The sequence below is a fragment of the Osmerus eperlanus genome, chromosome 27 (assembly GCF_963692335.1).
Source record: "Osmerus eperlanus chromosome 27, fOsmEpe2.1, whole genome shotgun sequence".
Lineage (NCBI taxonomy): Eukaryota > Metazoa > Chordata > Actinopteri > Osmeriformes > Osmeridae > Osmerus > Osmerus eperlanus.
The window spans coordinates 8,340,597-8,365,280 of NC_085044.1; the positions used below are offsets into that span (position 1 = coordinate 8,340,597).

Below are 24,684 nucleotides of genomic sequence, written 5' to 3' on the forward strand. Positions count from 1 at the left end.
GAGCTTCAACTCCCACCTCCGGGAGAGCTTCGACCATGTCTCGGGGGAAGCCGGGGACATTGAGTCCGAATGGGCCATGTTCCGGGCCTCCATTGTTGAGGCGGCTGACCGGAGCTGCGGACGCAAGGCGGTCGGTGCATGTCGCGGCGGTAACCCTCGGACTCGGTGGTGGACGCCGGAGGTGAGGGAAGCCGTCAAGCTGAAGAAAGAGGCTTATTGGACTTTGTTGGCTGGTAGGACTCCAGAGGCAGCTGATGTGTACCGGCAGGCCAAGCGGAATGCGGCTTTGGCGGTCGCGGAGGCAAAAACCCGGGCGTGGGAGGAGTTCGGCGAGGCCATGGAGAATGACTTCCGAACAGCTTCGAAAAGGTTCTGGACCACCATCCGGCGACTCAGGAGGGGGAAGCAGTGCACTGTCAACGTTGTATATGGTGGGGATGGTGCGCTGCTGACCTCGATGGGGGACGTCCTGGATCGGTGGAAGGAATACTTTGAAGACCTCCTTAATCCCACCAACACGCGTTCCGACGTGGAGGCAGAGTCTGGGGACATTGGGGGGGGCCCTTCTATCTCTGGGGCTGAGGTCGCCGAGGTGGTTGAAAAGCTCCGCGGTGGCAAGGCCCCTGGGGTGGATGAGGTCCGCCCGGAGTTCCTTAAGGCTCTGGATGTTGTAGGGCTGTCTTGGTTGGCACGACTCTGCAACATCGCGTGGACATCAGGGACAGTGCCTCTGGACTGGCAGACCGGGGTGGTGGTTCCCCTCTTTAAAAAGGGGGACCGGAGGGTGTGCTCCAACTTTAGGGGGATCACACTCCTCAGCCTCCCTGGGAAAGTCTATTCAGGGGTGCTGGAGAGGAGGGTCCGTCAGATTGTCGAACCTTGGATTCAGGAGGAGCAATGTGGTTTTCGTCCTGGCCGTGGAACTGTGGACCAGCTCTATACCCTCGGCAGGGTTCTGGAGGGTGCATGGGAGTTCGCCCAACCAGTCTACACATGTTTTGTGGATTTGGAAAAGGCGTTCGACCGTGTCCCTCGGGGGCTCATGTGGGGGGTGCTCCGGGAGTACGGGGTACCGGACTCCCTGATCGGGGCTGTTCGGTCCCTGTACGACCGGTGCCAGAGTTTGGTCCGCATTGCCGGTAGTAAGTCGAACTTGTTCCCGATGAGGGTTGGACTCCGCCAGGGCTGCCCTTTGTCACCGATTCTGTTCATAACTTATATGGACAGAATTTCTAGGCGCAGCCAGGGCGTTGAGGGGGTCCGGTTTGGGGAACTCAGGATCGGGTCGCTGCTTTTTGCGGATGATGTGGTCCTGTTGGCTTCATCGGGCCGTGACCTCCAGCTCTCACTGGAGCGGTTCGCAACCGAATGCGAAGCGGCTGGGATGGGAATCAGCACCTCCAAATCTGAGGCCATGGTTATCGACCGGAAAAAGGTGGAGTGCAATCTCCGGGTCGGGGAGGAGATCTTGTCCCAAGCGGAGGAGTTCAAGTATCTCGGGGTCTTGTTCACGAGTGAGGGAAGGATGGAGTGCGAGATCGACAGGCGGATCGGTGCGGCGTCCGCAGTGATGCAGGCTCTGCATCGGTCCGTTGTGGTGAAGAAGGAGCTGAGTCGAAAGGCGAAGCTCTCTATTTACCAGTCGATCTACGTTCCTACCCTCACCTATGGTCACGAACTGTGGGTAGTGACCGAAAGAACGAGATCGCGAATACAAGCGGCCGAAATTAGTTTTCTCCGCAGGGTGTCCGGGCTCTCCCTTAGAGATAGGGTGAGAAGCTCGGTCATCTGCTCCTCCGCGTCGAGAGGGGCCAGTTGAGGTGGCTCGGGCATCTGATAAGGATGCCTCCTGGACGCCTCCCTGGTGAGGTGTTCTGGGCACGTCCCACTGGGAAGAGGCCCCGGGGAAGACCCAGGACACGCTGGAGGGACTATGTCTCTCGGCTGGCCTGGGAACGCCTTGGGTCCCCCAGGAAGAGCTGGTGGAAGTGGCCGGGGAGAGGAAAGTCTGGGCCTCCCTGCTTAGGTTGCTGCCCCCGCGACCCGACCCCCGGACAAGCGGAAGATGATGGATGGATGGACTATTTATTTAATGCTATCAGTATGTCACATTTATTTCAGAAAATATGACAAAAATCGCAACAACATTACCGACCCTGCGTTTAAAATGTTCCCACCTCTAAAAGGACGATCCATACTCTTACATAGACTGCATAACAAAATATAAACTCCAGAGTCTTTGTGTGTGTGTGGTGTGTGTGTGTGTGTGTGTGTGTGTGTGTGTGTGTGTGTGTGTGTGCATGCGTATGTCTGTCTCTCTAGGTGGGCTACTGGAATGAGGATGATGGCTATGTCAACACAGCTGTTTACGCTCCAGTGGTGGAAGAGATATTTGGTCTGCAAAACAGAACCTACATTGTTACCACCATTCTGGTGAGTCTAGCCCTAACCCTGCCCTGTCTTGTGGGTCTAACCCTTGCCCTAACCTTTACCATCCTGGTGAGTATAGCCCTAATCCTAACATTTACAATCCTGTTGAGTCTAACCCTAGCCCTAACCTCTCCCCTCCTGGTGAGTCTAACCCTAGCCCTAACCTCTGCCCTCCTGGTGAGTCTAACCCTAGCCCTAACCCTTACCTTTCTGGTGAGTCTAGCCCTATCCTTATTAGCTTATGAGGCTGGAGAGATCAGAGAGAGCCAGGCTTGCCCATTGCCAGGGAGACTAGGAGCGGGCTGTCTGTGTGGCACTGCCAGGATAGCTGGCAGGCAGGATGGAGGAGGAGAGGAGTGAGGGAGCCAGGGGAGGAGGGGGGAAAGTGGTGAGGAAATGTTGAATCTTCAACAGAGATAGGAACAGGTGACAGCATTCCCAGAGAGCTGGATAGAGAGTAGGATGGAGCGGTGGAGGAGGGGTTAGATGGAGTGAATTTGATGGAGAGAGATAGACAGATACATTTGGATGTCGCGATTTAACCTAACTGTTTCTCAGTCAGGAATCCAACATGGATCTTCTCAACACAGTTTACTGGTTTGTCCTCAGAGAACAGTGGGTTTACCCAACTTCCAGGAGAGAAAAAAGAGAGTGAGGAAGGAAGGAAGGACGGAAGGAAGGGAGTGAGACAGAGAGGGACAGAGGGTGGGAGAGTGAGAAGAGAGAAGGAGAGTGAGGAGAGAGAGGAGAGTGAGAAGAGAGAGAAGGAGAGGGAGAAGAGAGAAGGAGAGTGACAGGAGAGAGAAGGAGAGTGAGGAGAGAGAAATACAGTACGCAAAGAGTCCTCAGGCTTGGCCTGTTAATGACAGGACTGCAATCCGTCACCAAACCACCCCCACTACTGCTGCACCCAGAGCCCATGAAGACAGACAGAAATAGCAGATGTGTCATTGGCCAACAGCTATGAGTCAATTACTTGGTAGGGGAAGGTGTGAGGATGGTTTGACATACAGGGCCTTCCTTTATAAACATATACACACACACACACACACACACACACACACACAAAGACCAAACATGCATAAACAAAAACTCACACAGACACACACAACCCCAGGGCATCCATGTCTCCTGTCTCAGTAACACCATCTGAAGGCCTGACTGTCTTTAAGAACAGGAGCTGAGAAGACACGGCTGCGTGGGCAAGGTCACACTGTGTGTGTGTGGTCTGTGTGTTTCTTTGGTTTGTGTGTTTTGCCTGATCTGTGAGTGTGTGTGTGTGTGTGTGTGTGTGTGTGTGTGTGTGTGTGTGTGTGTGTGTGTGTGTGTGTGTGTGTGTGTGTGTGTGTGTGTGTGTGTGTGTGTGTGTGAAGACCAATATTATGCACATGCACAGTATTGTGTCTCATATTTTCGTGGCTCCGCAATTAAAGCCTTGAAAGTTTACTTTTCCATGTAGAGAACATGTGAGTGACCATTTCTCCCCTTCCCTCCCACTCACCCACTTCACCTCACACTGTCTGTACATGTGTGCGTGCATTAGCATGAAAACAGATGCGCAAAGAAACCTGATTCCTGTGGGCTGCAATTAAACACAACTCACCAATTCTGCACCCCCATCAGGAGTCCCCTTACGTGATGCTGAAGAAGAACCATGACCAGTTTGTGGGCAACGACAAGTACGAGGGCTACTGCGTGGAGCTGGCGGCCGAGATTGCCAAGCACGTGGGCTACTCCTACCGCCTCCAGGTGGTGGGGGACGGGAAGTACGGGTCCCGCGACACTGACACCAAGATGTGGAACGGCATGGTGGGAGAACTGGTGTACGGGGTGAGGACTGTGTCAAACAGGGCTCCCACGGGGGTCACACAGGGGTCAGAATGAAGTGTGGGGGGGGACTAGTGGGGGGGGGTGACAACGGGGTCACAGAGGGGTCCAAATTAAGGGATGTTCTACTGGGTGAGTGGGGCCTCTTTTTCTCTCTCTTTCCATCTCCACTTTTCTCTTTTTCTCGATGTCTCTCTCTCTTTATCACTCTGTCCCCCCGAACCAAAGGCCATCCAGTTCCCCTCTCCTCTGCCCACTCAAGCCCTGAGAAGAAGAATACCAGCTGACTTGAGGAGTGTGTGACAGTGAGTGTGAGGAGTGATTCTGAGAGTGGGAGGCTGTGTAAACTGAGTGACAGAGTGTGTGTGTGTGTGTGTGTGCTTGTCTGAGTGTCTGAGGAGTCTGACCATGTGACATACATGACAGGATGTTTGTGGAGCTATGTGCCAATGTGTGTGTGAGGGAGTGTGGGAACGCCTTCAGGTGGAGACAGCAGAGGAGTGAGAGAGAGAGGGAGAGAGATAGAGGGGGAGAGAGAGAGATAGAGAGAGAGAGAGAGAGAGAGAGAGAGAGAGAGAGAGAGAGAGAGAGAGAGAGAGAGAGAGAGAGAGAGAGAGAGAGAGAGAGAGAGAGAGAGAGAGAGAGAGAGAGAAAGAAAGAGTGAGATGGAGAGAGAGACAAAAAGTGAGAGAGGAAGAGAGTGTGGACTGTTTTAATGTGTGGTAAGGAGAAGACACAAGACCTGTTCTTGGTTTCAGCCATGTCGTTTTATCTGGTCCCGCCCCCGTAGCCCCAACATTACATTTATGCTTCCAGGTGGCAATAGGTGACTCATTTATTACATATCATGACAGGAACGCGAGGAGTGAGTAGAGAAGAAGGCAGAAAGGGTTGATAATCGTGTAACTGCTAGAAAGAGAGAAGGACACAAGAATGGAAAGAAATATGGGGAGCAGGAAAGAGATGGACTGAAGGATGGACAGATAGACAGACATGGGATGGAGAAAATAACACAGGTGTCACTGTCATGGTCATGAAAATGGTTAATAACATTTGTCCAACATCTGCGTACTGGCTGGCTGGCTGGCTGGTTGGTTGGCTGACTGGATGGTTTGATGACTTTCTGGCTGGATGGATCTTTATTATTTCCCTTGCAGTTATTAGCTAGTCAGTACTTCTTAGAAATCAGTTCATTATAAAGTGGGTTTAAGAGATAGACATAAAGTGATAAAAAGAGAGGGAAAGGGAGAGAAAGAGATCAACACATAGAGACATCTGTTATAGAACTGTCTCTCTGAATCTCAAGACCTCTGGTCTCAAAACCCACACATACACACTTACACACATACACTGTCCACCCCGAGGACATACACAAAGGGAAAGGACAGGACACTCACCCCAAATAATCTTCATCCAGAGTGTACTGCTTTTAAATGAGAGTGAATCCAGTGCCCGTGACCAGAGCAGACAGAATGTTCTGTCTACTGCATCTATTAATGCTGCTATCACTGTGTGTGTGCACGCGCGTGTGTGCGTGTATGTTTGCGCATCTGTGCGTGCATGTGTGTTTGTGCGTGTTTCTGTGTGTCCGTGCATGTGTGTGTGTGTGTCACAGAAGTGTGTATGGAAGACTCCAGCAGAGGTGTGTGTGTTCCTGTTCTGAGACAGACCAGAGAGGAGAACGCTGTTGGGTATTATTCAGACAGGGGTGTGTAACTGTTTATGTAAGGAATGTCTCTCATGAGAGAGGGGGAGGGGGGAAGGAGGGGGGAGAGAGTGGTTCTCTGGAGAGATGGAGACAGTGAGTCAATGGTAGAAGGAGAGAGAGAGTGAGAAAAATGTCTGGTTGTCAACTCTGGGGAGGGTAAATTAATGACACAAGCATAATGTGTTGTCTTCCTCACTTTCCCTCACTTCTGCTCTTCCTGTCTCTCTCTCCTCGTCCCCCTCTCCCTCCATCTCCCTCCTCTCCCTCCATCTCTCTCTTCTCCCTCCTCATCTCCCTCCATCTCTCCTCTCCTTCCATCTCTCTCTTCTCCCTCCTCATCCACCTCTCCCTCCTCTACCTCCATCTCTCTCCTCTCCCGCCATCTTTCCCCACTCCCTCCTCATCCCCCCCTCTCCCTCCATCTCCCTCCATCTCTCTCTTCTCCCTCCTCATCCCCCTCTCCCTCCATCTCTCTCCTCTCCCCCTATCTCTCCCTTCTCATCCACATCTCCCTTCTCCCTCCTCATCCCCCCTCTCCGACCCCATCTTTCACCTCTTTCCCCTCTTCCCCACATCTCCCCCCATATCCCCTCTCTCTGCTAACTCCCCCTCATCCCCCATCGTTCCCCTCTTCCCCTCTTTCCCCATCTGTTCCCCCCCCCCCCAGAAAGCAGACGTGGCGGTAGCCCCCTTGACCATCACCCTGGTGAGGGAGGAGGTGATTGACTTCACCAAGCCCTTCATGAGCCTGGGCATCTCCATCATGATCAAGAAGCCCACCAAGTCCAAGCCCGGGGTCTTCTCCTTCCTGGACCCGCTGGCCTATGAGATCTGGATGTGCATCGTGTTCGCCTACATCGGCGTCAGCGTGGTCCTCTTCCTTGTCAGCCGCTTCAGCCCCTACGAGTGGCAGGGGGAGGAGTCAGATGACGAGGGGGAGGGGCCGGAGCAGCTGCCGCACCCCAGGAGGGGCCAATCGTCTTCCTCAGAACCGGGCTCAGGCCATTCACAGCAGAACCAGACCCAGCAGGGGGCCACGCCAGAACACACCAATGAGTTTGGCATCTTCAACTCCCTGTGGTTCTCTCTGGGCGCCTTCATGCAGCAAGGCTGTGACATCTCCCCCCGGTACTTATACACTACTGCTGTCATACACATACACGTTATATATTACTGTTGCTGTATACAGATACACATTATATACTACTGTTAGATAGTATACATAAATATACACATTACATTGTACTACTGTTATATATTATGTGTATATACACATACAATACTTCTATTGTCATATTAGACATGCTGTATACTCTGAATACACATTATACACTACTACTGTTATATATTATCCACAAATACACATGATATTGTACTACTGTTGTATACTTCTATGTTACATACTATTACTGTATGGTATAATAATAATAATAAGACTGTATGGTATGACTGTAACACACAGATACATACAATACACAGTCCTTATGAGTTAAGACACAAACAAGCCTGTCTTTCTCCCTCACTGGAGAGAGAAGGGGGAGGGAAGGAGAGGTGGAGGGACGAGGCAAAGAATAGGAGAGGAGAAGACGCATGTATTTGTCCCACATAAAGGGCGGCTTATGTCTGTGTTGTGCTGCAGCCCAGTGAATAGACACGTCAACTCCGACAGAGCAATCGCTGGAATGAGCCTCATTCACCCAGCATTCTTAGAGGCTGCTCCTTCCTCACTGCTCACTTCACATTACAACAGCCGTTCTCTCTCTCTCTCTCTCTCTCTCTCTCTCTCTCTCTCTCTCTCTCTCTCTCTCTCTCTCTCTCTCTCTCTCTCTCTCTCTTTCTCTGCCTCCCTTTCCCTCCCTCCATCTCTCTCTTTCTCTCCCACTCTCTGCCTCTTTCCCACTCCCTGTCTCTCCCTCTATCTCTCCTTCTCTCTGTCTCTTAATCCACCCCCTCCTTCCTCTCTCTCTCCTTCTCTCAGATGAATAACCTTCCTCTGTGTATCTCTGGTCGTTAACATCAAGGATATGTCTTCTGCTAAAGCAGCTCAGTGTCCTATCAGTTCTCTCTCTATCTTTCTCTCTCTCTACATATATATATCCCTCTCTTTCTCTATCCCTCTCTATCCCCTGCACGTTCTCTATTTCTGTCTTTCTTTCCCTCTCTCCACATCTCTCCCCATCTACACTTCTCGTCTTTCTCATAGGTCGAGAGTACCATTCTCATTATCACAATTACCCATCATGCTGTTGGCTTGTCCGTTGGTAGTTAAGTATACTATCTGAGGTCACTCCTCATCCTCTGACCCATGTATGCCCCCTCTACCCCCATGTTTCTCCTCCTCCCACTCACTCACATCATGTTATACCAACCATACCATAATACTACTACTGTACATCATACGGAGTCCTGCCTTATCTCTCTTTCTTTTCCTCTCCCCTCCTCTCCTCTTTTCACCTCCTCTCCTCCACCTCTCCTTTCTTATCTTCTTCTCCTCCTCTCCTCTGCTCTCCTGTAAGTGTCAGGTCTAGGTATGTGTTTTGCAGGGTGAGAAAGAGCTGTAATGAGATTACACTAGCAGACAGACATCAGCCTAGTGCAGACACATGCTGCTTTACTTCCTGGATGACTGGACCATTTAACCCCCCTCCACACACACCCACACATATACACACACACATGCACTCACACACATGCATACAAACAAACACAAAAACACTCACACACATAGACGCTTGCACACACACACACTAATACATGCACACACACCAACACATACAGTAGACACACTCACAAATTGGCACAAACACACCCTCACACACATGCACACCCTCACACACACATACTTCACACAGCCAGTGTGTGAAGGTTTGATCTTCCTGTTCAGAGTGAGCCAAGGACACCTCTAAAAAGCTCAGCTTCAAACTTGTTTATTTTTTTCTCACTCATTCTTATGTCTCTTGCTCGCTCTCTCCCTACTCTCTCCTCCTCCTCTTGCATCCTTTCAACTTCTCACCTCTTCTTTCCTCCTTGCTCCTCTCCGTCTCTCTCCTCTCCCTCTACTTCTCTCTCCTTTGCCTCTCCTCCTCTCTCCTCTTATCCTTTATATCCTCTCCCTCTCCTCCTTTCTCCTCACTCCCTTCCTCTCTCCTCCTCTCTCATGTTCTCTCCTCCTCTCTCTCTCCATCTCTGTTCGTCTGCTGTGTGCAAGAGAGAAACCATGTAAACGGACTCATTAGAAACTCTTTGATCTTCTAGCTCTCGCCATCCTCTCTCCCCAACAACATGTCTGGAACAAGCTCTAGGCCTTTCCTCTGTCTCTTCCTCCCCCTCTCTCTCATTCCTTGTCTCCCTATCTCTCTCCCGTTCCTTCGTGTCTCTCTCTCTCTTGCTTGCTCTTTCTCTATATGAGAGATAAAATGAGACATCTTTATGTCTCATTTTCTCTCCTCTCCCTCTCTCTGTCTCCTCTCTGGTAGTTCAGGCTGCTCTTCTCTGCGGTCTCCCTTGTCCTCTCACTTTCCTTCTCTCTCTGCTCTACTCTGCTGTCTCTCTCCTCCTCCCCTCCTCCCCTCCTCCCCTCCTCTCCTTCTCTCTCTGCTCTACTCTACTCTGCTCTCTCTCCTCTTCACTTCCCGTCCTCTCCTCATTTTCTCCTGTCTCCTTCTCTCTCTGTTCTGGTCTGCTGTCAGCGGAGGGCTGACATGTAGCACTGATTTACCACCTGCTTACCTCCACTGGGCATGTGTCTGTGTACGTGCCTGTGTGTGTGCCTGTGTATGTGTGCATGTGTGCGTGGATGTGTGCACGTGTGTCAGTGTGTTTGTTTGTGCCTGTGTGTGTGTGTGTGTGTGTGTGTGTGAGAGAGTGAGTGAGTTTGGACTCTGACTCTGACTCAGAGGAAAGTCTAGATCTGATCATCAAACGTCTCTGTAAGGTCAGGAAAAACAGAAAGGTCATCTAGCCTAGTTGGTGTGTGTGTGTGTGTGTATGTGTGTGTGTATCTGTATGTGTATGTGTGTGTGTGTGGTGTATGTGTATGTGTGTATCTCTCTGTATGTGTGTGTGTGTGTGTGTGTGTGTGTGTGTGTGTGTGTGTGTGTGTGTGTGTGTGTGTGTGTGTGTGTGTGTGTGTGTGAGAGAGAGAGAGAGAGAGAGAGACCAGACGCCCTGGTGTTTGATCCTAATAATCAGTATTTGTTTATGCCCAGCACTGTTGGTTCTACTGAATGTCAGAACTGTCTGTCAGAGAAGACAGGTATAACCTGCTCACACACAGGGGGGCTCTGCTCTGGTTTGTCTGTGTTTGTGTGTGTGTGCTCATTTGTGTATGTGTGTTTGTTTGGGTGGGTGTGTGCGTGTTTGTTTGTGTGTTTCAGTGTGTATTTGTGTGTTTCTGTGTGTGTTTCTCTGTATGAGTGTGTACGTGTTTGTTTGTGTGTTTCTCTGTTTCTGTGTGTGAGTGTGTGTGTGTTATGGCCAGTACCTTGGGCTATGGGACGAGACAATGTGTGTGTTGCTCTGTTCCTGGAGGCCCTGCCTGTCACTTCAGATCTGCAGTTACACTCCAACACTCTGCCCTGCCACACACATACACACACACACACAGAAACATACAGACACACATACATACATACTTAAACAGACAACACACACACACATACTTACACACACCACACACGTACATATACATACACACACATACACAGACACAAACATACATACTCACACAAACATACATAAACACACACAGACACACACGTACTGTACATACTCACACAAAAGCACGCATACATACTATACACTCACAGACACTCACAGTCCCAGATTGAGCCCTGTGGGGCTACTGTAGAGGTGACCCCGACACTTTGGCATACTCAGCAGTCTTCAGACAGACACACACACCAGGGCACAAATAAACACACACCATTATACATATGTACACACTATTATACACACAATAACTGTCATCGCTTTAGTATTGAAGAGGAGATAAGAGACAGAAGATGAGATAGGAGACAGGAGAGGAGATAGGAGACAGGAGAAGAGACAGGAGAAGAGATTGGAGTTTAACCCCCCCCACTCTCTTATAGAGCTTCACTGTGACAACAGCCCGCTATTTTTATGTTCCTTCAATTTGTTTCAGTTTGTGCTTCAGAGAGCAGTGTTGTTTCTTAGGAACCCTGCTTGATGGTGTGAGTGAGAGAGGGAGAAAGATCCTCTTAAATACAGGCTTTTGTGTGTCTGTGTTTGTGTTAAGTGTGTGTTTGTGGCATTTGTGAATGTATTGTATGTGTTTGTGTCTGTGTAGTGCATGTTTGTGTGTCTGCGTTTGTGTGTATGTTGCTAAGTGTGTGTGTGTGTGCGACATCCCTAGATACAACCTCTGTTTTGCTGTAGATCTATCAGTCCCTCCTCCGCTGTCCCCCACCAGCATGTGTGACTTTCATGTTTGTTTACTCCTGCTATGTGGAGCCGAGCCTGCTTCACTCAGCATACTGATACCCTGGGGTCTGCTCAACACTTTCCAGCCTGCTGAATGTTGCTCAACCTGCTTACTGCTCAACCTGCTTACTGCTCAACCTGCTGAACACTGCTCAACCTGTCTACTGCGCAACCTGCTGAATACTGCTCAACCTGCTCAACACTGCTGAACACTGCTCAACCTGCCCCCTGGTCAACCTGCTGAACACTGCTCAACCTGCTTACTGTTCAACCTGCTGAACACTGCTCAACCTGCTTACTGCTCAACCTGCTCAACCTGCTTACTGATCAACCTGCTCAACCTGCTTTCTGATCAATCTGCTACTGCTCAATCTGCTTACTGGTCAACCTGCTACTGCTCAACCTGTATACTGCTCAACCTGCTGAACACTGCTCAGCCTGCTGAATACTGCTCAACCTGCTTACTGCTCAACCTGCTTACTGCTCAACCTGTCTACTGCTCAACTTGCTGAATACTGCTCAACCTGCTGAACACTGCTCAGCCTGCTGAATACTGCTCAACCTGTCTACTGCTCAACCTGCTGCTTACTGCTCAACCTGCTTACTGCTCAACACTGCTGAACACTGCACTACCTGCCCCCTGGTCAACCTGCTGAATACTGCTCAACCTGCTAAACACTGCTCAACCTGCTAAACACTGCTAAACACTGCTCAACCTTCTGAACACTGCTCAACCTGCTTATTGCTCAACCTACTCACTGATCAACCTGCTAATGCTCAACCTGCTTACTGTTCAACCTGCTGAACACTGCTCAACCTGCCCCCTGGTCAACCTGCTGAATGCTGCTCAACCTGCTTACTGTTCAACCTGATGAACACTGCTCAACCTGCTTATTGCTCAACCTGCTACTGCTCAACCTGCTTACTGCTCAACCTGCTAAACACTGCTCAACCTGCTAAACACTGCTAAACACTGCTCAACCTTCTGAACACTGCTCAACCTGCTTATTGCTCAACCTACTCACTGATCAACCTGCTAATGCTCAACCTGCTTACTGTTCAACCTGCTGAACACTGCTCAACCTGCCCCCTGGTCAACCTGCTGAACACTGCTCAACCTGCTTACTGTTCAACCTGCTGAACACTGCTCAACCTGCTTACTGCTCAACCTGCTCAACCTGCTTACTGATCAACCTGCTCAACCTGCTTTCTGATCAATCTGCTACTGCTCAATCTGCTTACTGGTCAACCTGCTACTGCTCAACCTGTATACTGCTCAACCTGCTGAACACTGCTCAGCCTGCTGAATACTGCTCAACCTGCTTACTGCTCAACCTGCTTACTGCTCAACCTGTCTACTGCTCAACTTGCTGAATACTGCTCAACCTGCTGAACACTGCTCAGCCTGCTGAATACTGCTCAACCTGTCTACTGCTCAACCTGCTGCTTACTGCTCAACCTGCTTACTGCTCAACACTGCTGAACACTGCACTACCTGCCCCCTGGTCAACCTGCTGAATACTGCTCAACCTGCTAAACACTGCTCAACCTGCTAAACACTGCTAAACACTGCTCAACCTTCTGAACACTGCTCAACCTGCTTATTGCTCAACCTACTCACTGATCAACCTGCTAATGCTCAACCTGCTTACTGTTCAACCTGCTGAACACTGCTCAACCTGCCCCCTGGTCAACCTGCTGAATGCTGCTCAACCTGCTTACTGTTCAACCTGATGAACACTGCACAACCTGCTTATTGCTCAACCTGCTACTGCTCAACCTGCTTACTGTTCAACCTGCTGAACACTGCTCAATCTGCTTACTGGTCAACCTGCTGAACACTGCTCAATCTGCTTACTGGTAAACCTGCTACTGCTCAACCTGTATACTGCTCAGACTGCTGAACACTGCTCAACCTGTCTACTGCTCAACCTGTATACTGCTCAACCTGCTTACTAATCTACCTGCTGAATACTGCTCAACCTGTTTACTGCTCAACCTGCTGATCACTGCTCAACCTGCATTCTGCTCAACCTGTCTACTGCTCAACCTGCTGCTTACTGCTCAACCTGCTTACTGCTCAACACTGCTGAACACTGCTCCACCTGCCCCCTGGTCAACCTGCTTACTGCTCAACACTGCTGAACACTGCACAACCTGCCCCCTGGTCAACCTGCTGAATACTGCTCAACCTGCTAAACACTGCTCAACCTGCTAAACACTGCTAAACACTGCTAAACACTGCTCAACCTTCTGAACACTGCTCAACCTGCTTATTGCTCAACCTACTCACTGATCAACCTGCTACTGCTCAACCTGCTTACTGTTCAACCTGCTGAACACTGCTCAACTTGCCCCCTGGTCAACCTGCTGAATGCTGCTCAACCTGCTTACTGTTCAACCTGATGAACACTGCTCAACCTGCTTATTGCTCAACCTGCTACTGCTCAACCTGCTTACTGTTCAACCTGCTGAACACTGCTCAATCTGCTTACTGGTCAACCTGCTGAACACTGCTCAATCTGCTTACTGGTAAACCTGCTACTGCTCAACCTGTATACTGCTCAGACTGCTGAATACTGCTCAACCTGCTTACTGCTCAACCTGCTTACTGCTCAACCTGCTGAATACTGCTCAACCGGCTTACTGCTTAGCCTGCTGAATACTGCTCAACCTGCTTACTGCTGAACCTGCTGAATACTGCTCAACCTGCTTACTGCTTAGCCTACTGAATACTGCTCAACCTGCTACTGCTCAACCTGTATACTGCTCAACCTGCTGAACACTGCTCAGCCTGCTGAATACTGCTCAACCTGCTGAATACTGCTCAACCTGCTTACTGCTCAACCTGCTGAATACTGCTCAACCTGTTTACTGCTCAGCCTGCTGAACACTGCTCAACCTGTCTACTGCTCAACCTGTCTACTGCTCAACCTGCTTACTGGTCAACCTGCTACTGCTCAACCTGCTTACTAATCTACCTGCTGAATACTGCTCAACCTGTTTACTGCTCAGCCTGCTGAACACTGCTCAACCTGTCTACTGCTCAACCTGTATACTGCTCAACCTGCTTACTAATCTACCTGCTGAATACTGCTCAACCTGTTTACTGCTCAACCTGCTGATCACTGCTCAACCTGCATTCTGCTCAACCTGTCTACTGCTCAACCTGCTGCTTACTGCTCAACCTGCTTACTGCTCAACACTGCTGAACACTGCTCCACCTGCCCCCTGGTCAACCTGCTTACTGCTCAACACTGCTGAACACTGCACAACCTGCCCCCTGGTCAACCTGCTGAATACTGCTCAACCTGCTAAACACTGCTCAACCTGCTAAACACTGCTAAACACTGCTCAACCTTCTGAACACTGCTCAACCTGCTTATTGCTCAACCTACTCACTGATCAACCTGCTACTGCTCAACCTGCTTACTGTTCAACCTGCTGAACACTGCTCAACCTGCCCCCTGGTCAACCTGCTGAATGCTGCTCAACCTGCTTACTGTTCAACCTGATGAACACTGCTCAACCTGCTTATTGCTCAACCTGCTACTGCTCAACCTGCTTACTGTTCAACCTGCTGAACACTGCTCAATCTGCTTACTGGTCAACCTGCTGAACACTGCTCAATCTGCTTACTGGTAAACCTGCTACTGCTCAACCTGTATACTGCTCAGACTGCTGAACACTGCTCAACCTGTCTACTGCTCAACCTGTATACTGCTCAACCTGCTTACTAATCTACCTGCTGAATACTGCTCAACCTGTTTACTGCTCAACCTGCTGATCACTGCTCAACCTGCATTCTGCTCAACCTGTCTACTGCTCAACCTGCTGCTTACTGCTCAACCTGCTTACTGCTCAACACTGCTGAACACTGCTCCACCTGCCCCCTGGTCAACCTGCTTACTGCTCAACACTGCTGAACACTGCACAACCTGCCCCCTGGTCAACCTGCTGAATACTGCTCAGCCTGCTAAACACTGCTCAACCTGCTAAACACTGCTAAACACTGCTCAACCTTCTGAACACTGCTCAACCTGCTTATTGCTCAACCTACTCACTGATCAACCTGCTAATGCTCAACCTGCTTACTGTTCAACCTGCTGAACACTGCTCAACCTGCCCCCTGGTCAACCTGCTGAATGCTGCTCAACCTGCTTACTGTTCAACCTGATGAACACTGCTCAACCTGCTTATTGCTCAACCTGCTACTGCTCAACCTGCTTACTGTTCAACCTGCTGAACACTGCTCAATCTGCTTACTGGTCAACCTGCTGAACACTGCTCAATCTGCTTACTGGTAAACCTGCTACTGCTCAACCTGTATACTGCTCAGACTGCTGAATACTGCTCAACCTGCTTACTGCTCAACCTGCTTACTGCTCAACCTGCTGAATACTGCTCAACCGGCTTACTGCTTAGCCTGCTGAATACTGCTCAACCTGCTTACTGCTGAACCTGCTGAATACTGCTCAACCTGCTTACTGCTTAGCCTACTGAATACTGCTCAACCTGCTACTGCTCAACCTGTATACTGCTCAACCTGCTGAACACTGCTCAGCCTGCTGAATACTGCTCAACCTGCTGAATACTGCTCAACCTGCTTACTGCTCAACCTGCTGAATACTGCTCAACCTGTTTACTGCTCAGCCTGCTGAACACTGCTCAACCTGTCTACTGCTCAACCTGTCTACTGCTCAACCTGCTTACTGGTCAACCTGCTACTGCTCAACCTGCTTACTAATCTACCTGCTGAATACTGCTCAACCTGTTTACTGCTCAGCCTGCTGAACACTGCTCAACCTGTCTACTGCTCAACCTGCTTACTGGTCAACCTGCTACTGCTCAACCTGTATACTGCTCAACCTGCTTACTAATCTACCTGCTGAATACTGCTCAACCTGTTTACTGCTCAACCTGCTGATCACTGCTCAACCTGCATTCTGCTCAACCTGCTTACTGTTCAACCTGCTGAACACTGCTCAACTTGCTTACTGCTCAACCTGCTGAACACTGTTCAACCTGAACTCTGTCACTCTGGGAGACACTGGTTTTTAGAGGTGTATTGTGGACTGTGCTTGTGTTTGTGTGTATGTGCTTTTGTGTTTGTGTGTGTGGTTATTCAACCTCCCCCCCCCCCCACACACACACACACACACCCAGGTGACGTATCGTAGGGCCAGTGTTTATACTAATCTATTGCGGACCATTTGTGTGTGTCCCAGGTCGTTGTCGGGGCGTATCGTCGGGGGCGTGTGGTGGTTCTTCACCCTCATCATCATCTCGTCCTACACGGCCAACCTGGCAGCCTTCCTGACGGTGGAGAGGATGGTGTCTCCCATCGAGAGCGCCGAGGACCTGGCCAAGCAGACAGAGATTGCCTACGGCACCCTGGACGGAGGATCCACCAAGGAGTTCTTCAGGGTGAAGAGAGATGCTCCGGAGAGCTCCAGTACACACACACACAGGATTGCACACAAACACACAGCATCACACACACATACACACACACATATACAAAGGATCGCTGGCACACACAGCCTCACACACACAAAGCACACACACACAGGATCACACACACAGCGTGGCACACACCATCCCAGTACCTTCTCTTTCCCTCCGTCTCATTGTATGTCTTCTCTCCCCCCCCCCCCCCCCTCCCCAATCAGAGGTCAAAGATTGCCGTGTTTGAGAAGATGTGGTCGTACATGAAGTCAGCAGACCCCACCGTGTTCGTCAAGAACACCAACGAGGGGGTCATACGCGTCAGGAAGTCCAAAGGTTTCTGACTCCAAAGCTCAGTGTTTGCAATGCAATAGACCTAGTTACCATATGCACTGTAGAACAAGCCATATGTATAAACACACACCTAATCTAACCACCTAATCTATTCACCTAATCCAGTGGTTCTCAGCCCTGTCCGCAGGGACCCCCTGTCCTGCATGTTTTAGATGTTTCTTGGCTCCAACACACCTTATTCAAATGCATGTTCGTTCAGGCTTCTACAGAGCTCGATAACGAGCCATTTATTTGAATCAGGTGTGTTGGAGCAGGGAGACATCTAAAACATGCAGGGCAGGGGGACCCTGTTATTAGGTGTGTTTATAATGATGTCATTTACTATAGATTTTCTATAACTGCTTTTATCTCATCAGCAAAACATTGGTATAGAAACAACCAGTTAAGGAAATAACACATTAGGTAATTGTGTTCAAAAGCTATTAAGCAATTGGACAAATAAGCAATTAAGCAATGACCCCCTGACTGGCCAGGTCGCTATGCCTACCTGCTGGAGTCCACCATGAACGAGTACATCGAGCAGAGGAAGCCCTGCGACACCATGAAGGTGGGCGGGAACCTGGACTCCAAAGGTTACGGCGTGGCCACGCCCAAGGGCTCCGCTCTCAGGTGACTATGATGTCATAACCGATCATTCCTTCTGACAGCTAATCTATCCGTGTGATCGGTCAGTATAGGATTGTGTCTGATCTGAGGGCTGAGGCTATAACTGAGTAAGCTGGGAAGAGAGTGGGAGGATGGAGACATTGATATTCCATTGATTAATCATGACAGTTACTTACTACATAGCGTTGTGTTCTGGTTTGTATTAGTAATAGGTGTTGGTCAGTACAAAACTAGTCAGATGAATGAGATAGTGATGTTTTTGTGATGTTTACCTATATTCTGTTTCTGTGAGCACTTTCTCTCACTGTGGCCCTGTCCAAACACAAGCCCTAGCCCCTAGTCTTACCTCCTTACTGCTAGTCTAGCTCCCTAGCCCCTAGTCTTACCTCCTTACTACTAGTCTAACACCCTACCCTCTAAACGTACCTCCTAGTCTAGCTCCCTAGCCCCTAGTCTTACCTCCTAACTACTAGTCTAGCTCCCTAGCCCCTAGTCTTACCTCCTAGCCACTAATTCCACAGGAGAGTCCCTTGCTTGACATCCTAGCGTGTCTTTGTAGTTCCTACCCCCTAACTTAGGAGCTAGGGAGCATAGTGTCAAGGGCTTGCTTCGGTACAAGGCCACATATCTTTGTATCCCATAAGTGTTCATCCAGCCACCTGTCTACCCTCTATGTTCAACCCTGTCCACCCCCCATGTTCAAATCTGTCTCACGTTACCTCACCTCACCTCTCCCTCACCCTGTCTACCTCCATTATGGCCATGTTTACTGTCATGGGTGATCCTCTAGATGCCTGTCGTTCATCATAGATTCTGTTGTTATCTGTTGTTTGTTTAAAGCTCCATGTCAGGGAGTAACTGTCATGTTCACGTTCGTTTGAAATGTCTGATGCTCTGTCTGTCTGTTTCTGTCTGTTTCTGTCTGTATACGTCTGTCTGTCTGTCTGTCTGTCGGTATACATCTGTCTATCTGCCTGTCTGTATGGACATGTCCGTCTATCTATATGATGTCTATCTATCTGTCTTGACTGTCTGTCTTTCTCTCTCTCTGTCTGTCTGAATATATCTGTTTGTCTATAGATATCTATCTTTGTTTCTCTGTATCTACCTGTCTCCCTAACTTTCTATTTGTTTGCATTTTTACTGACTTTCTGTATGTTTATCAGTATACCTGTCTATCTATGTGTGTGTGTCTATATTTATCAAGTTATCTGTCTGTCAAGTTTGAGATCCGGATAGTATGACACGTCCTCGATATCATAGACAGAGGGAAATATCTGCACTACCTCTCTGCTGGCTGTCACACTCACATATGACAATGTTGTAACTCTCCACGCACCAGGAGACAGTGTTGTAACTCTCCACGCACCAGGAGACAGTGTTGTAACTCTCCAAACACCAGGAGACAGTGTTGTAACTCTCCACACACAAGGAGACAGTGTTGTAGCTCTACATACACCAGGAGACAGTGTTGTAACTCTCCAAACACCAGGAGACAGTGTTGTAACTCTACACACACCAGGAGACAGTGGTGTAAGTCTCCACACACAGGAGACAGTGTTGTAACTCTCCACGCACCAGGAGACAGTGTTGTAACTCTCCACACACAGGAGACAGTGTTGTAACTGTCCACACACAGGAGACAGTGTTGTAACTCTCCACACACAAGGAGACAGTGTTGTAGCTCTACATACACCAGGAGACAGTGTTGTAACTCTCCAAACACCAGGAGACAGTGTTGTAACCCTCCACACACCAGGAGAGTGTTGTAACTCTACACACACCAGGAGACAGTGTTGTAACTCTCCACACACCAGGAGACAGTGGTATAAGTCTCCACACACAGGAGACAGTGTTGTAACTCTCCACACACCAGGAGACAGTGTTGTAACCCTCCACACACCAGGAGAGTGTTGTAACTCTACACACACCAGGAGACAGTGTTGTAACTCTCCACACACCAGGAGACAGTGTTGTAACTCTCCACGCACCAGGAGACAGTGTTGTAACTGTCCACACACAGGAGAAAGTGTTGTAACTCTCCAAACACCAGGAGACAGTGTTGTAACTCTACACACACATGGAGACAGTGGTGTAAGTCTCCACACACAGGAGACAGTGTTGTAACTCTCCACACACCAGGAGACAGTGTTGTAACCCTCCACACACCAGGAGAGTGTTGTAACTCTACACACACCAGGAGACAGTGTTGTAAGTCTCCACACACAGGAGACAGTGTTGTAAGTCTCCTCACACCAGGAGACAGTGTTGTAACTCTCCTCACACCAGGAGACGGTGTTGTAAGTCTCCACACACAGGAGACAGTGTTGTACCTCTACACACACCAGGAGACAGTGTTGTTGCTCTACATACACCAGGAGACAGTGTTGTAACTCTCCACACACCAGGAGACAGTGTTGTAACTCTCCACACACCAGGAGACAGTGTTGTAACTCTACACACACCAGGAGACAATGTTGTAGCTCTACATACACCAGGAGACAGTGTTGTAAGTCTCCACACACCAGGATACAGTGTTGTAACTCTCCACACACCAGGAGACAGTGTTGTACCTCTACACACACCAGGAGACAGTGTTGTAACTCTCCACGCACCAGGAGACAGTGTTGTAACTCTCCACACACCAGGAGACAGTGTTGTAAGTCTCCACACACCAGGATACAGTGTTGTAACTCTCCACACACCAGGAGACAGTGTTGTACCTCTACACACACCAGGAGACAGTGTTGTAACTCTCCACACACCAGGAGACAGTGTTGTAACTCTCCACGCACCAGGAGACAGTGTTGTAACTGTCCACACACAGGAGACAGTGTTGTAACTCTCCACACACAAGGAGACAGTGTTGTAGCTCTACATACACCAGGAGACAGTGTTGTAACTCTCCAAACACCAGGAGACAGTGTTGTAACTCTACACACACCAGGAGACAGTGGTGTAAGTCTCCACACACAGGAGACAGTGTTGTAACTCTCCACACACCAGGAGACAGTGTTGTAACCCTCCACACACCAGGAGAGTGTTGTAACTCTACACACACCAGGAGACAGTGTTGTAAGTCTCCACACACAGGAGACAGTGTTGTAAGTCTCCTCACACCAGGAGACAGTGTTGTAACTCTCCTCACACCAGGAGACAGTGTTGTAACTCTCCTCACACCAGGAGACAGTGTTGTAAGTCTCCACACACAGGAGACAGTGTTGTACCTCTACACACACCAGGAGACAGTGTTGTTGCTCTACATACACCAGGAGACAGTGGTGTAACTCTCCACACACCAGGAGACAGTGTTGTAACTCTCCACACACCAGGAGACAGTGTTGTAACTCTACACACACCAGGAGACAATGTTGTAGCTCTACATACACCAGGCTACGCTGGACACTCAGTTACAGCATAAAGTGAAAAATGTCTGAATATTAGCTTCACTTTCACTTTGTCTGCAATCTGAACGTCTTTCTGTTAATTTGGCTGTCTGTCCATCAGTCTGATAATCTGTCTGTCTATTTGTATTTCTGTTCATTTATATGCCTTAATTGGTTTGTCTGTCTGTTAATCTGCCTGTGTGTCTGATAATCTGTGTGTCTGTCTACAGAAAACTGCCGCTCTCAAAGACGATGCTACTAATCACAGAGAGGATTTATTTTTTCATCCATAAAAACACTGACCTCTTTCTGTCATCTGTCTATTTCTCTTTATTTCTCTTCCCTCCCCCCTCTCTCCTAGGGATGCAATGATTATAGATTATAGTCTGAGGAATAATCACGGTTTCACGATTATTATGTATTAATTTAGAGTTCACAACATTAGGGATGTAATGACATGGACATTCTTAAATTTTAACTAGGCTACTTACTAACAGTGAGTTAATGCCGGGAAATAGCCTATCAAACTGAGGCTTGATCGGTTGATACGGCAAAGCCGAAGTTTGATTCCAGGCATGACCGAACGGTCGAGGTTAGTAAGTTGTTTATTATATGGCATTTTTAGCTCTTTTCATTTTGTAAATGAAAATAAATGGAAGGCTAATTGTAGCTAGCTCTCAAGTCTTCTTGTGGTGTTTTTCAGGTGTTGCCTAGCAACCAATTACTTTTGATAGAAAGCGAACAATTGGAAACTCTCAGTGTTAACACTTTTCTGCGCTTTTATAAAGCTAATAATTTCCTCATCGCTGTTGATTTCTTCCTTGTCATCTGGATAGTAAAACTCAGCTGACTCCTCGATATCGCTCATTTTGAAGATGACGTCAGAGCAGGGCAATAAGTAGGCTAAGGGATAAGAAAAAGGGAATTAACCCCAAAGTTATTAGTTAATACTTCGGCCCTGGAGCGTTGAACAATGTCTCCCTTGCAATCTCCAACTATGGTCAGAGACAGACAGAGCAGGACAGGTTAAGATAAGGATTCTTATACCATGGTGTGGGTGAATACTCGATTCTGATTGGCTGCAGGGGTGTACATTATGTAAGGGATAACGCTACGGCTACACCAAGCGCGGAAATTCTGACGCGCGGAAAAAGAACGTTCACGGAGCGGATCTTTTATTTAGCCGGCTACACTGGACGCGTCAAAGATTTACATTTAAGATGAATCTGTTTTTCTGTGTTTGTTTACCAGACTCTATGTAAAAAGGGCCACGCAAACCTTGCCGAAAATAATAAAAATAGAAGCCAGTCTATTTATACATTTTCCGCAAAAACCACAAAAACTTAACTCAAACCTAAACCGTGCAACGGAACGTAAATCCCAATAGAAGCAACGCAATCGTGACCAAGACGAACATTTTGACAGTGCCGTTGTCTATGTAGTCCAAATATTGACTGATCCTTAGGGGTGGGAAAATAATAATAATAATATATATGAGAGAACAAAGGTTGTGCCCTTGCCGAAGGCAAAGCACACCCAATAATATATATGTGAGAGAACAAAGGTTGTGCCCTTGCCGAAGGCAAAGCACACCCAACTAGAGAGGGTACAATTTCTGGGGAAATTGTAGGGTGTGCTTGCATGCTTCGGTTGCAGATGGGTCCGTTTATTATAAAACAAGCTGAACCCCCTTTGAAACAAGCTATTCTAACAACGTTGTCACCGGTAGAAGTATTTTTGAGATGGAATCGCGATTGAAACAGTATCATCTGCTAACTGAAAATATGCCCCCAAACACGTAAATAAGCTTGATATTTATTTAGGGGGAAATGGCTAATTCAAAAGAAGTTTGCTGGAAGCGATCATTGTCAATAACAAAACCAAAAGCAACCATTTGGTCTCAGTCTAGAGCCCTGCGTGGAGAAGCTGCTACGAGCAAGCTAGCTTAGCTGCTGTTGCTAGCCAAACTTCACTGAAGGGGATTGTTTGAATGCGCCGGAAAAAAATAATAAATTATTTTGACATAAAGTGTAGGCTGTGTCATTGAAGAGAGCGACGCACCACACAAGCTTGAGTTTAAATACATTATTTAATTTGACATTACTTACTGTACATGTAAGTCTTGAATTGACTAAATATACGATGCTGCTATTACACTAGCACGTGGTATCTATGCATTGTTGCTCACTTGTGCTGACGTTGTGACGTAGGCTTGCACTGAGTTCCCTTGTGCGACAAAAGACACTTTTTACCACAAAAACGTAATTCAAGCCTAAACCGTGCAACGGAACGTAAATAAAAATACAAGCAACGCAATCGCAAAAACACGAACCTTTTGACGCTGGCATTGTCTATGTAGCGCAAATATTGAGGGATCCTTAGGGGTGGGAAAAGAATACAAATTATAATAATATATTGTTATATAGAGGGAGTCAGGTGGCTGAGCGGTGAGGGAATCGGGCTAGTAATCCGAAGGTTGCCAGTTCGATTCCCGGTCATGCCAACTGACGTTGTGTCCTTGGGCAAGGCACTTCACCCTACTTGCCTCGGGGGAATGTCCCTGTACTTACTGTAAGTCGCTCTGGATAAGAGCGTCTGCTAAATGACTAAATGTAATATATATGTGAGAGAACAATGGTTGTGCTCGCCGAAGGCGTGAGCACACCCAATTAGGCTACACTAGAAGCATTAGCTATTACACAGGACTCTGAAAACTGAAAACAGGGCGAAGAATTAGCATTTAACTAACGATTGAGCAATAAAACCAAAGAAAACAATACATTCTATACTTTAAAGCCTGTATTTACTACAAACAGCAGTAAATGTACCTTAGGCTGATGGATAGTATGTACACTATAAACTAACACACACAATGATAAATTACATACCATCAGCTCAAGCTAGCAACAGGAGAAAAAACGTCATGATTTTGCGCAGGCGCGCTGAAGTGGAAACGGGAACTGAATTCCCCTGAACTGTTTGTAAACTCTGGCAATGTTTAATTATCCTCACTATGCAAGCGTTACACGGTTACACATTATGGTACAGAATTATGTAGCCACCATAATGTCTCTTTTTGGAGAGTGAGAACAGAATAGTGATGGGTCGTTCGCGAGTGAGCCGGCTCTAAGAGCTGGCTCGCATATCTGAAGAGCCAACTCTATTTTTAATAGATTAATATAGCCTATAAAAATTAAATGATTATGAAATAATGAATTTTAATTGTATTTAAAAAAATTGACAAATTCAAATAACAACTAAAAAATACTTGTAGGCCTAAAGGTGCACACGATCATCCTCACATTCTGTTCCTGTCAATCATACACGCGGTGTCAACCAATTATACTGCATGAGGGAGGGCCGAGCCAACTCACACACACTCAGTAGACGAGTAGTCGAAACTCGGAGGAGAGCCATAACAAATCAATGCATTTTTAAAGACATTGCGGTTAAGGTAGAGTATGATTTCATTTAATAATTTAA

General features: G+C 48.2%; 1 protein-coding gene across 2 annotated transcripts in view; it reads left to right on the plus strand.

Annotated features, from left to right (window-relative positions):
- The window catches only part of gria1b (glutamate receptor, ionotropic, AMPA 1b), a 57,249-nt gene that overhangs the window by 28,193 nt on the left and 4,372 nt on the right, over positions 1 to 24,684 (plus strand). For both annotated transcript variants that reach the window (XM_062453133.1, XM_062453134.1), the window contains exons 9-14: positions 2,323 to 2,433; positions 4,054 to 4,260; positions 6,633 to 7,093; positions 16,636 to 16,834; positions 17,080 to 17,191; positions 17,683 to 17,818. In XM_062453133.1, coding sequence (XP_062309117.1) covers positions 2,323 to 2,433; positions 4,054 to 4,260; positions 6,633 to 7,093; positions 16,636 to 16,834; positions 17,080 to 17,191; positions 17,683 to 17,818 — 1,226 coding nt within the window. The remainder of the gene's footprint in view (positions 1 to 2,322; positions 2,434 to 4,053; positions 4,261 to 6,632; positions 7,094 to 16,635; positions 16,835 to 17,079; positions 17,192 to 17,682; positions 17,819 to 24,684) is intronic.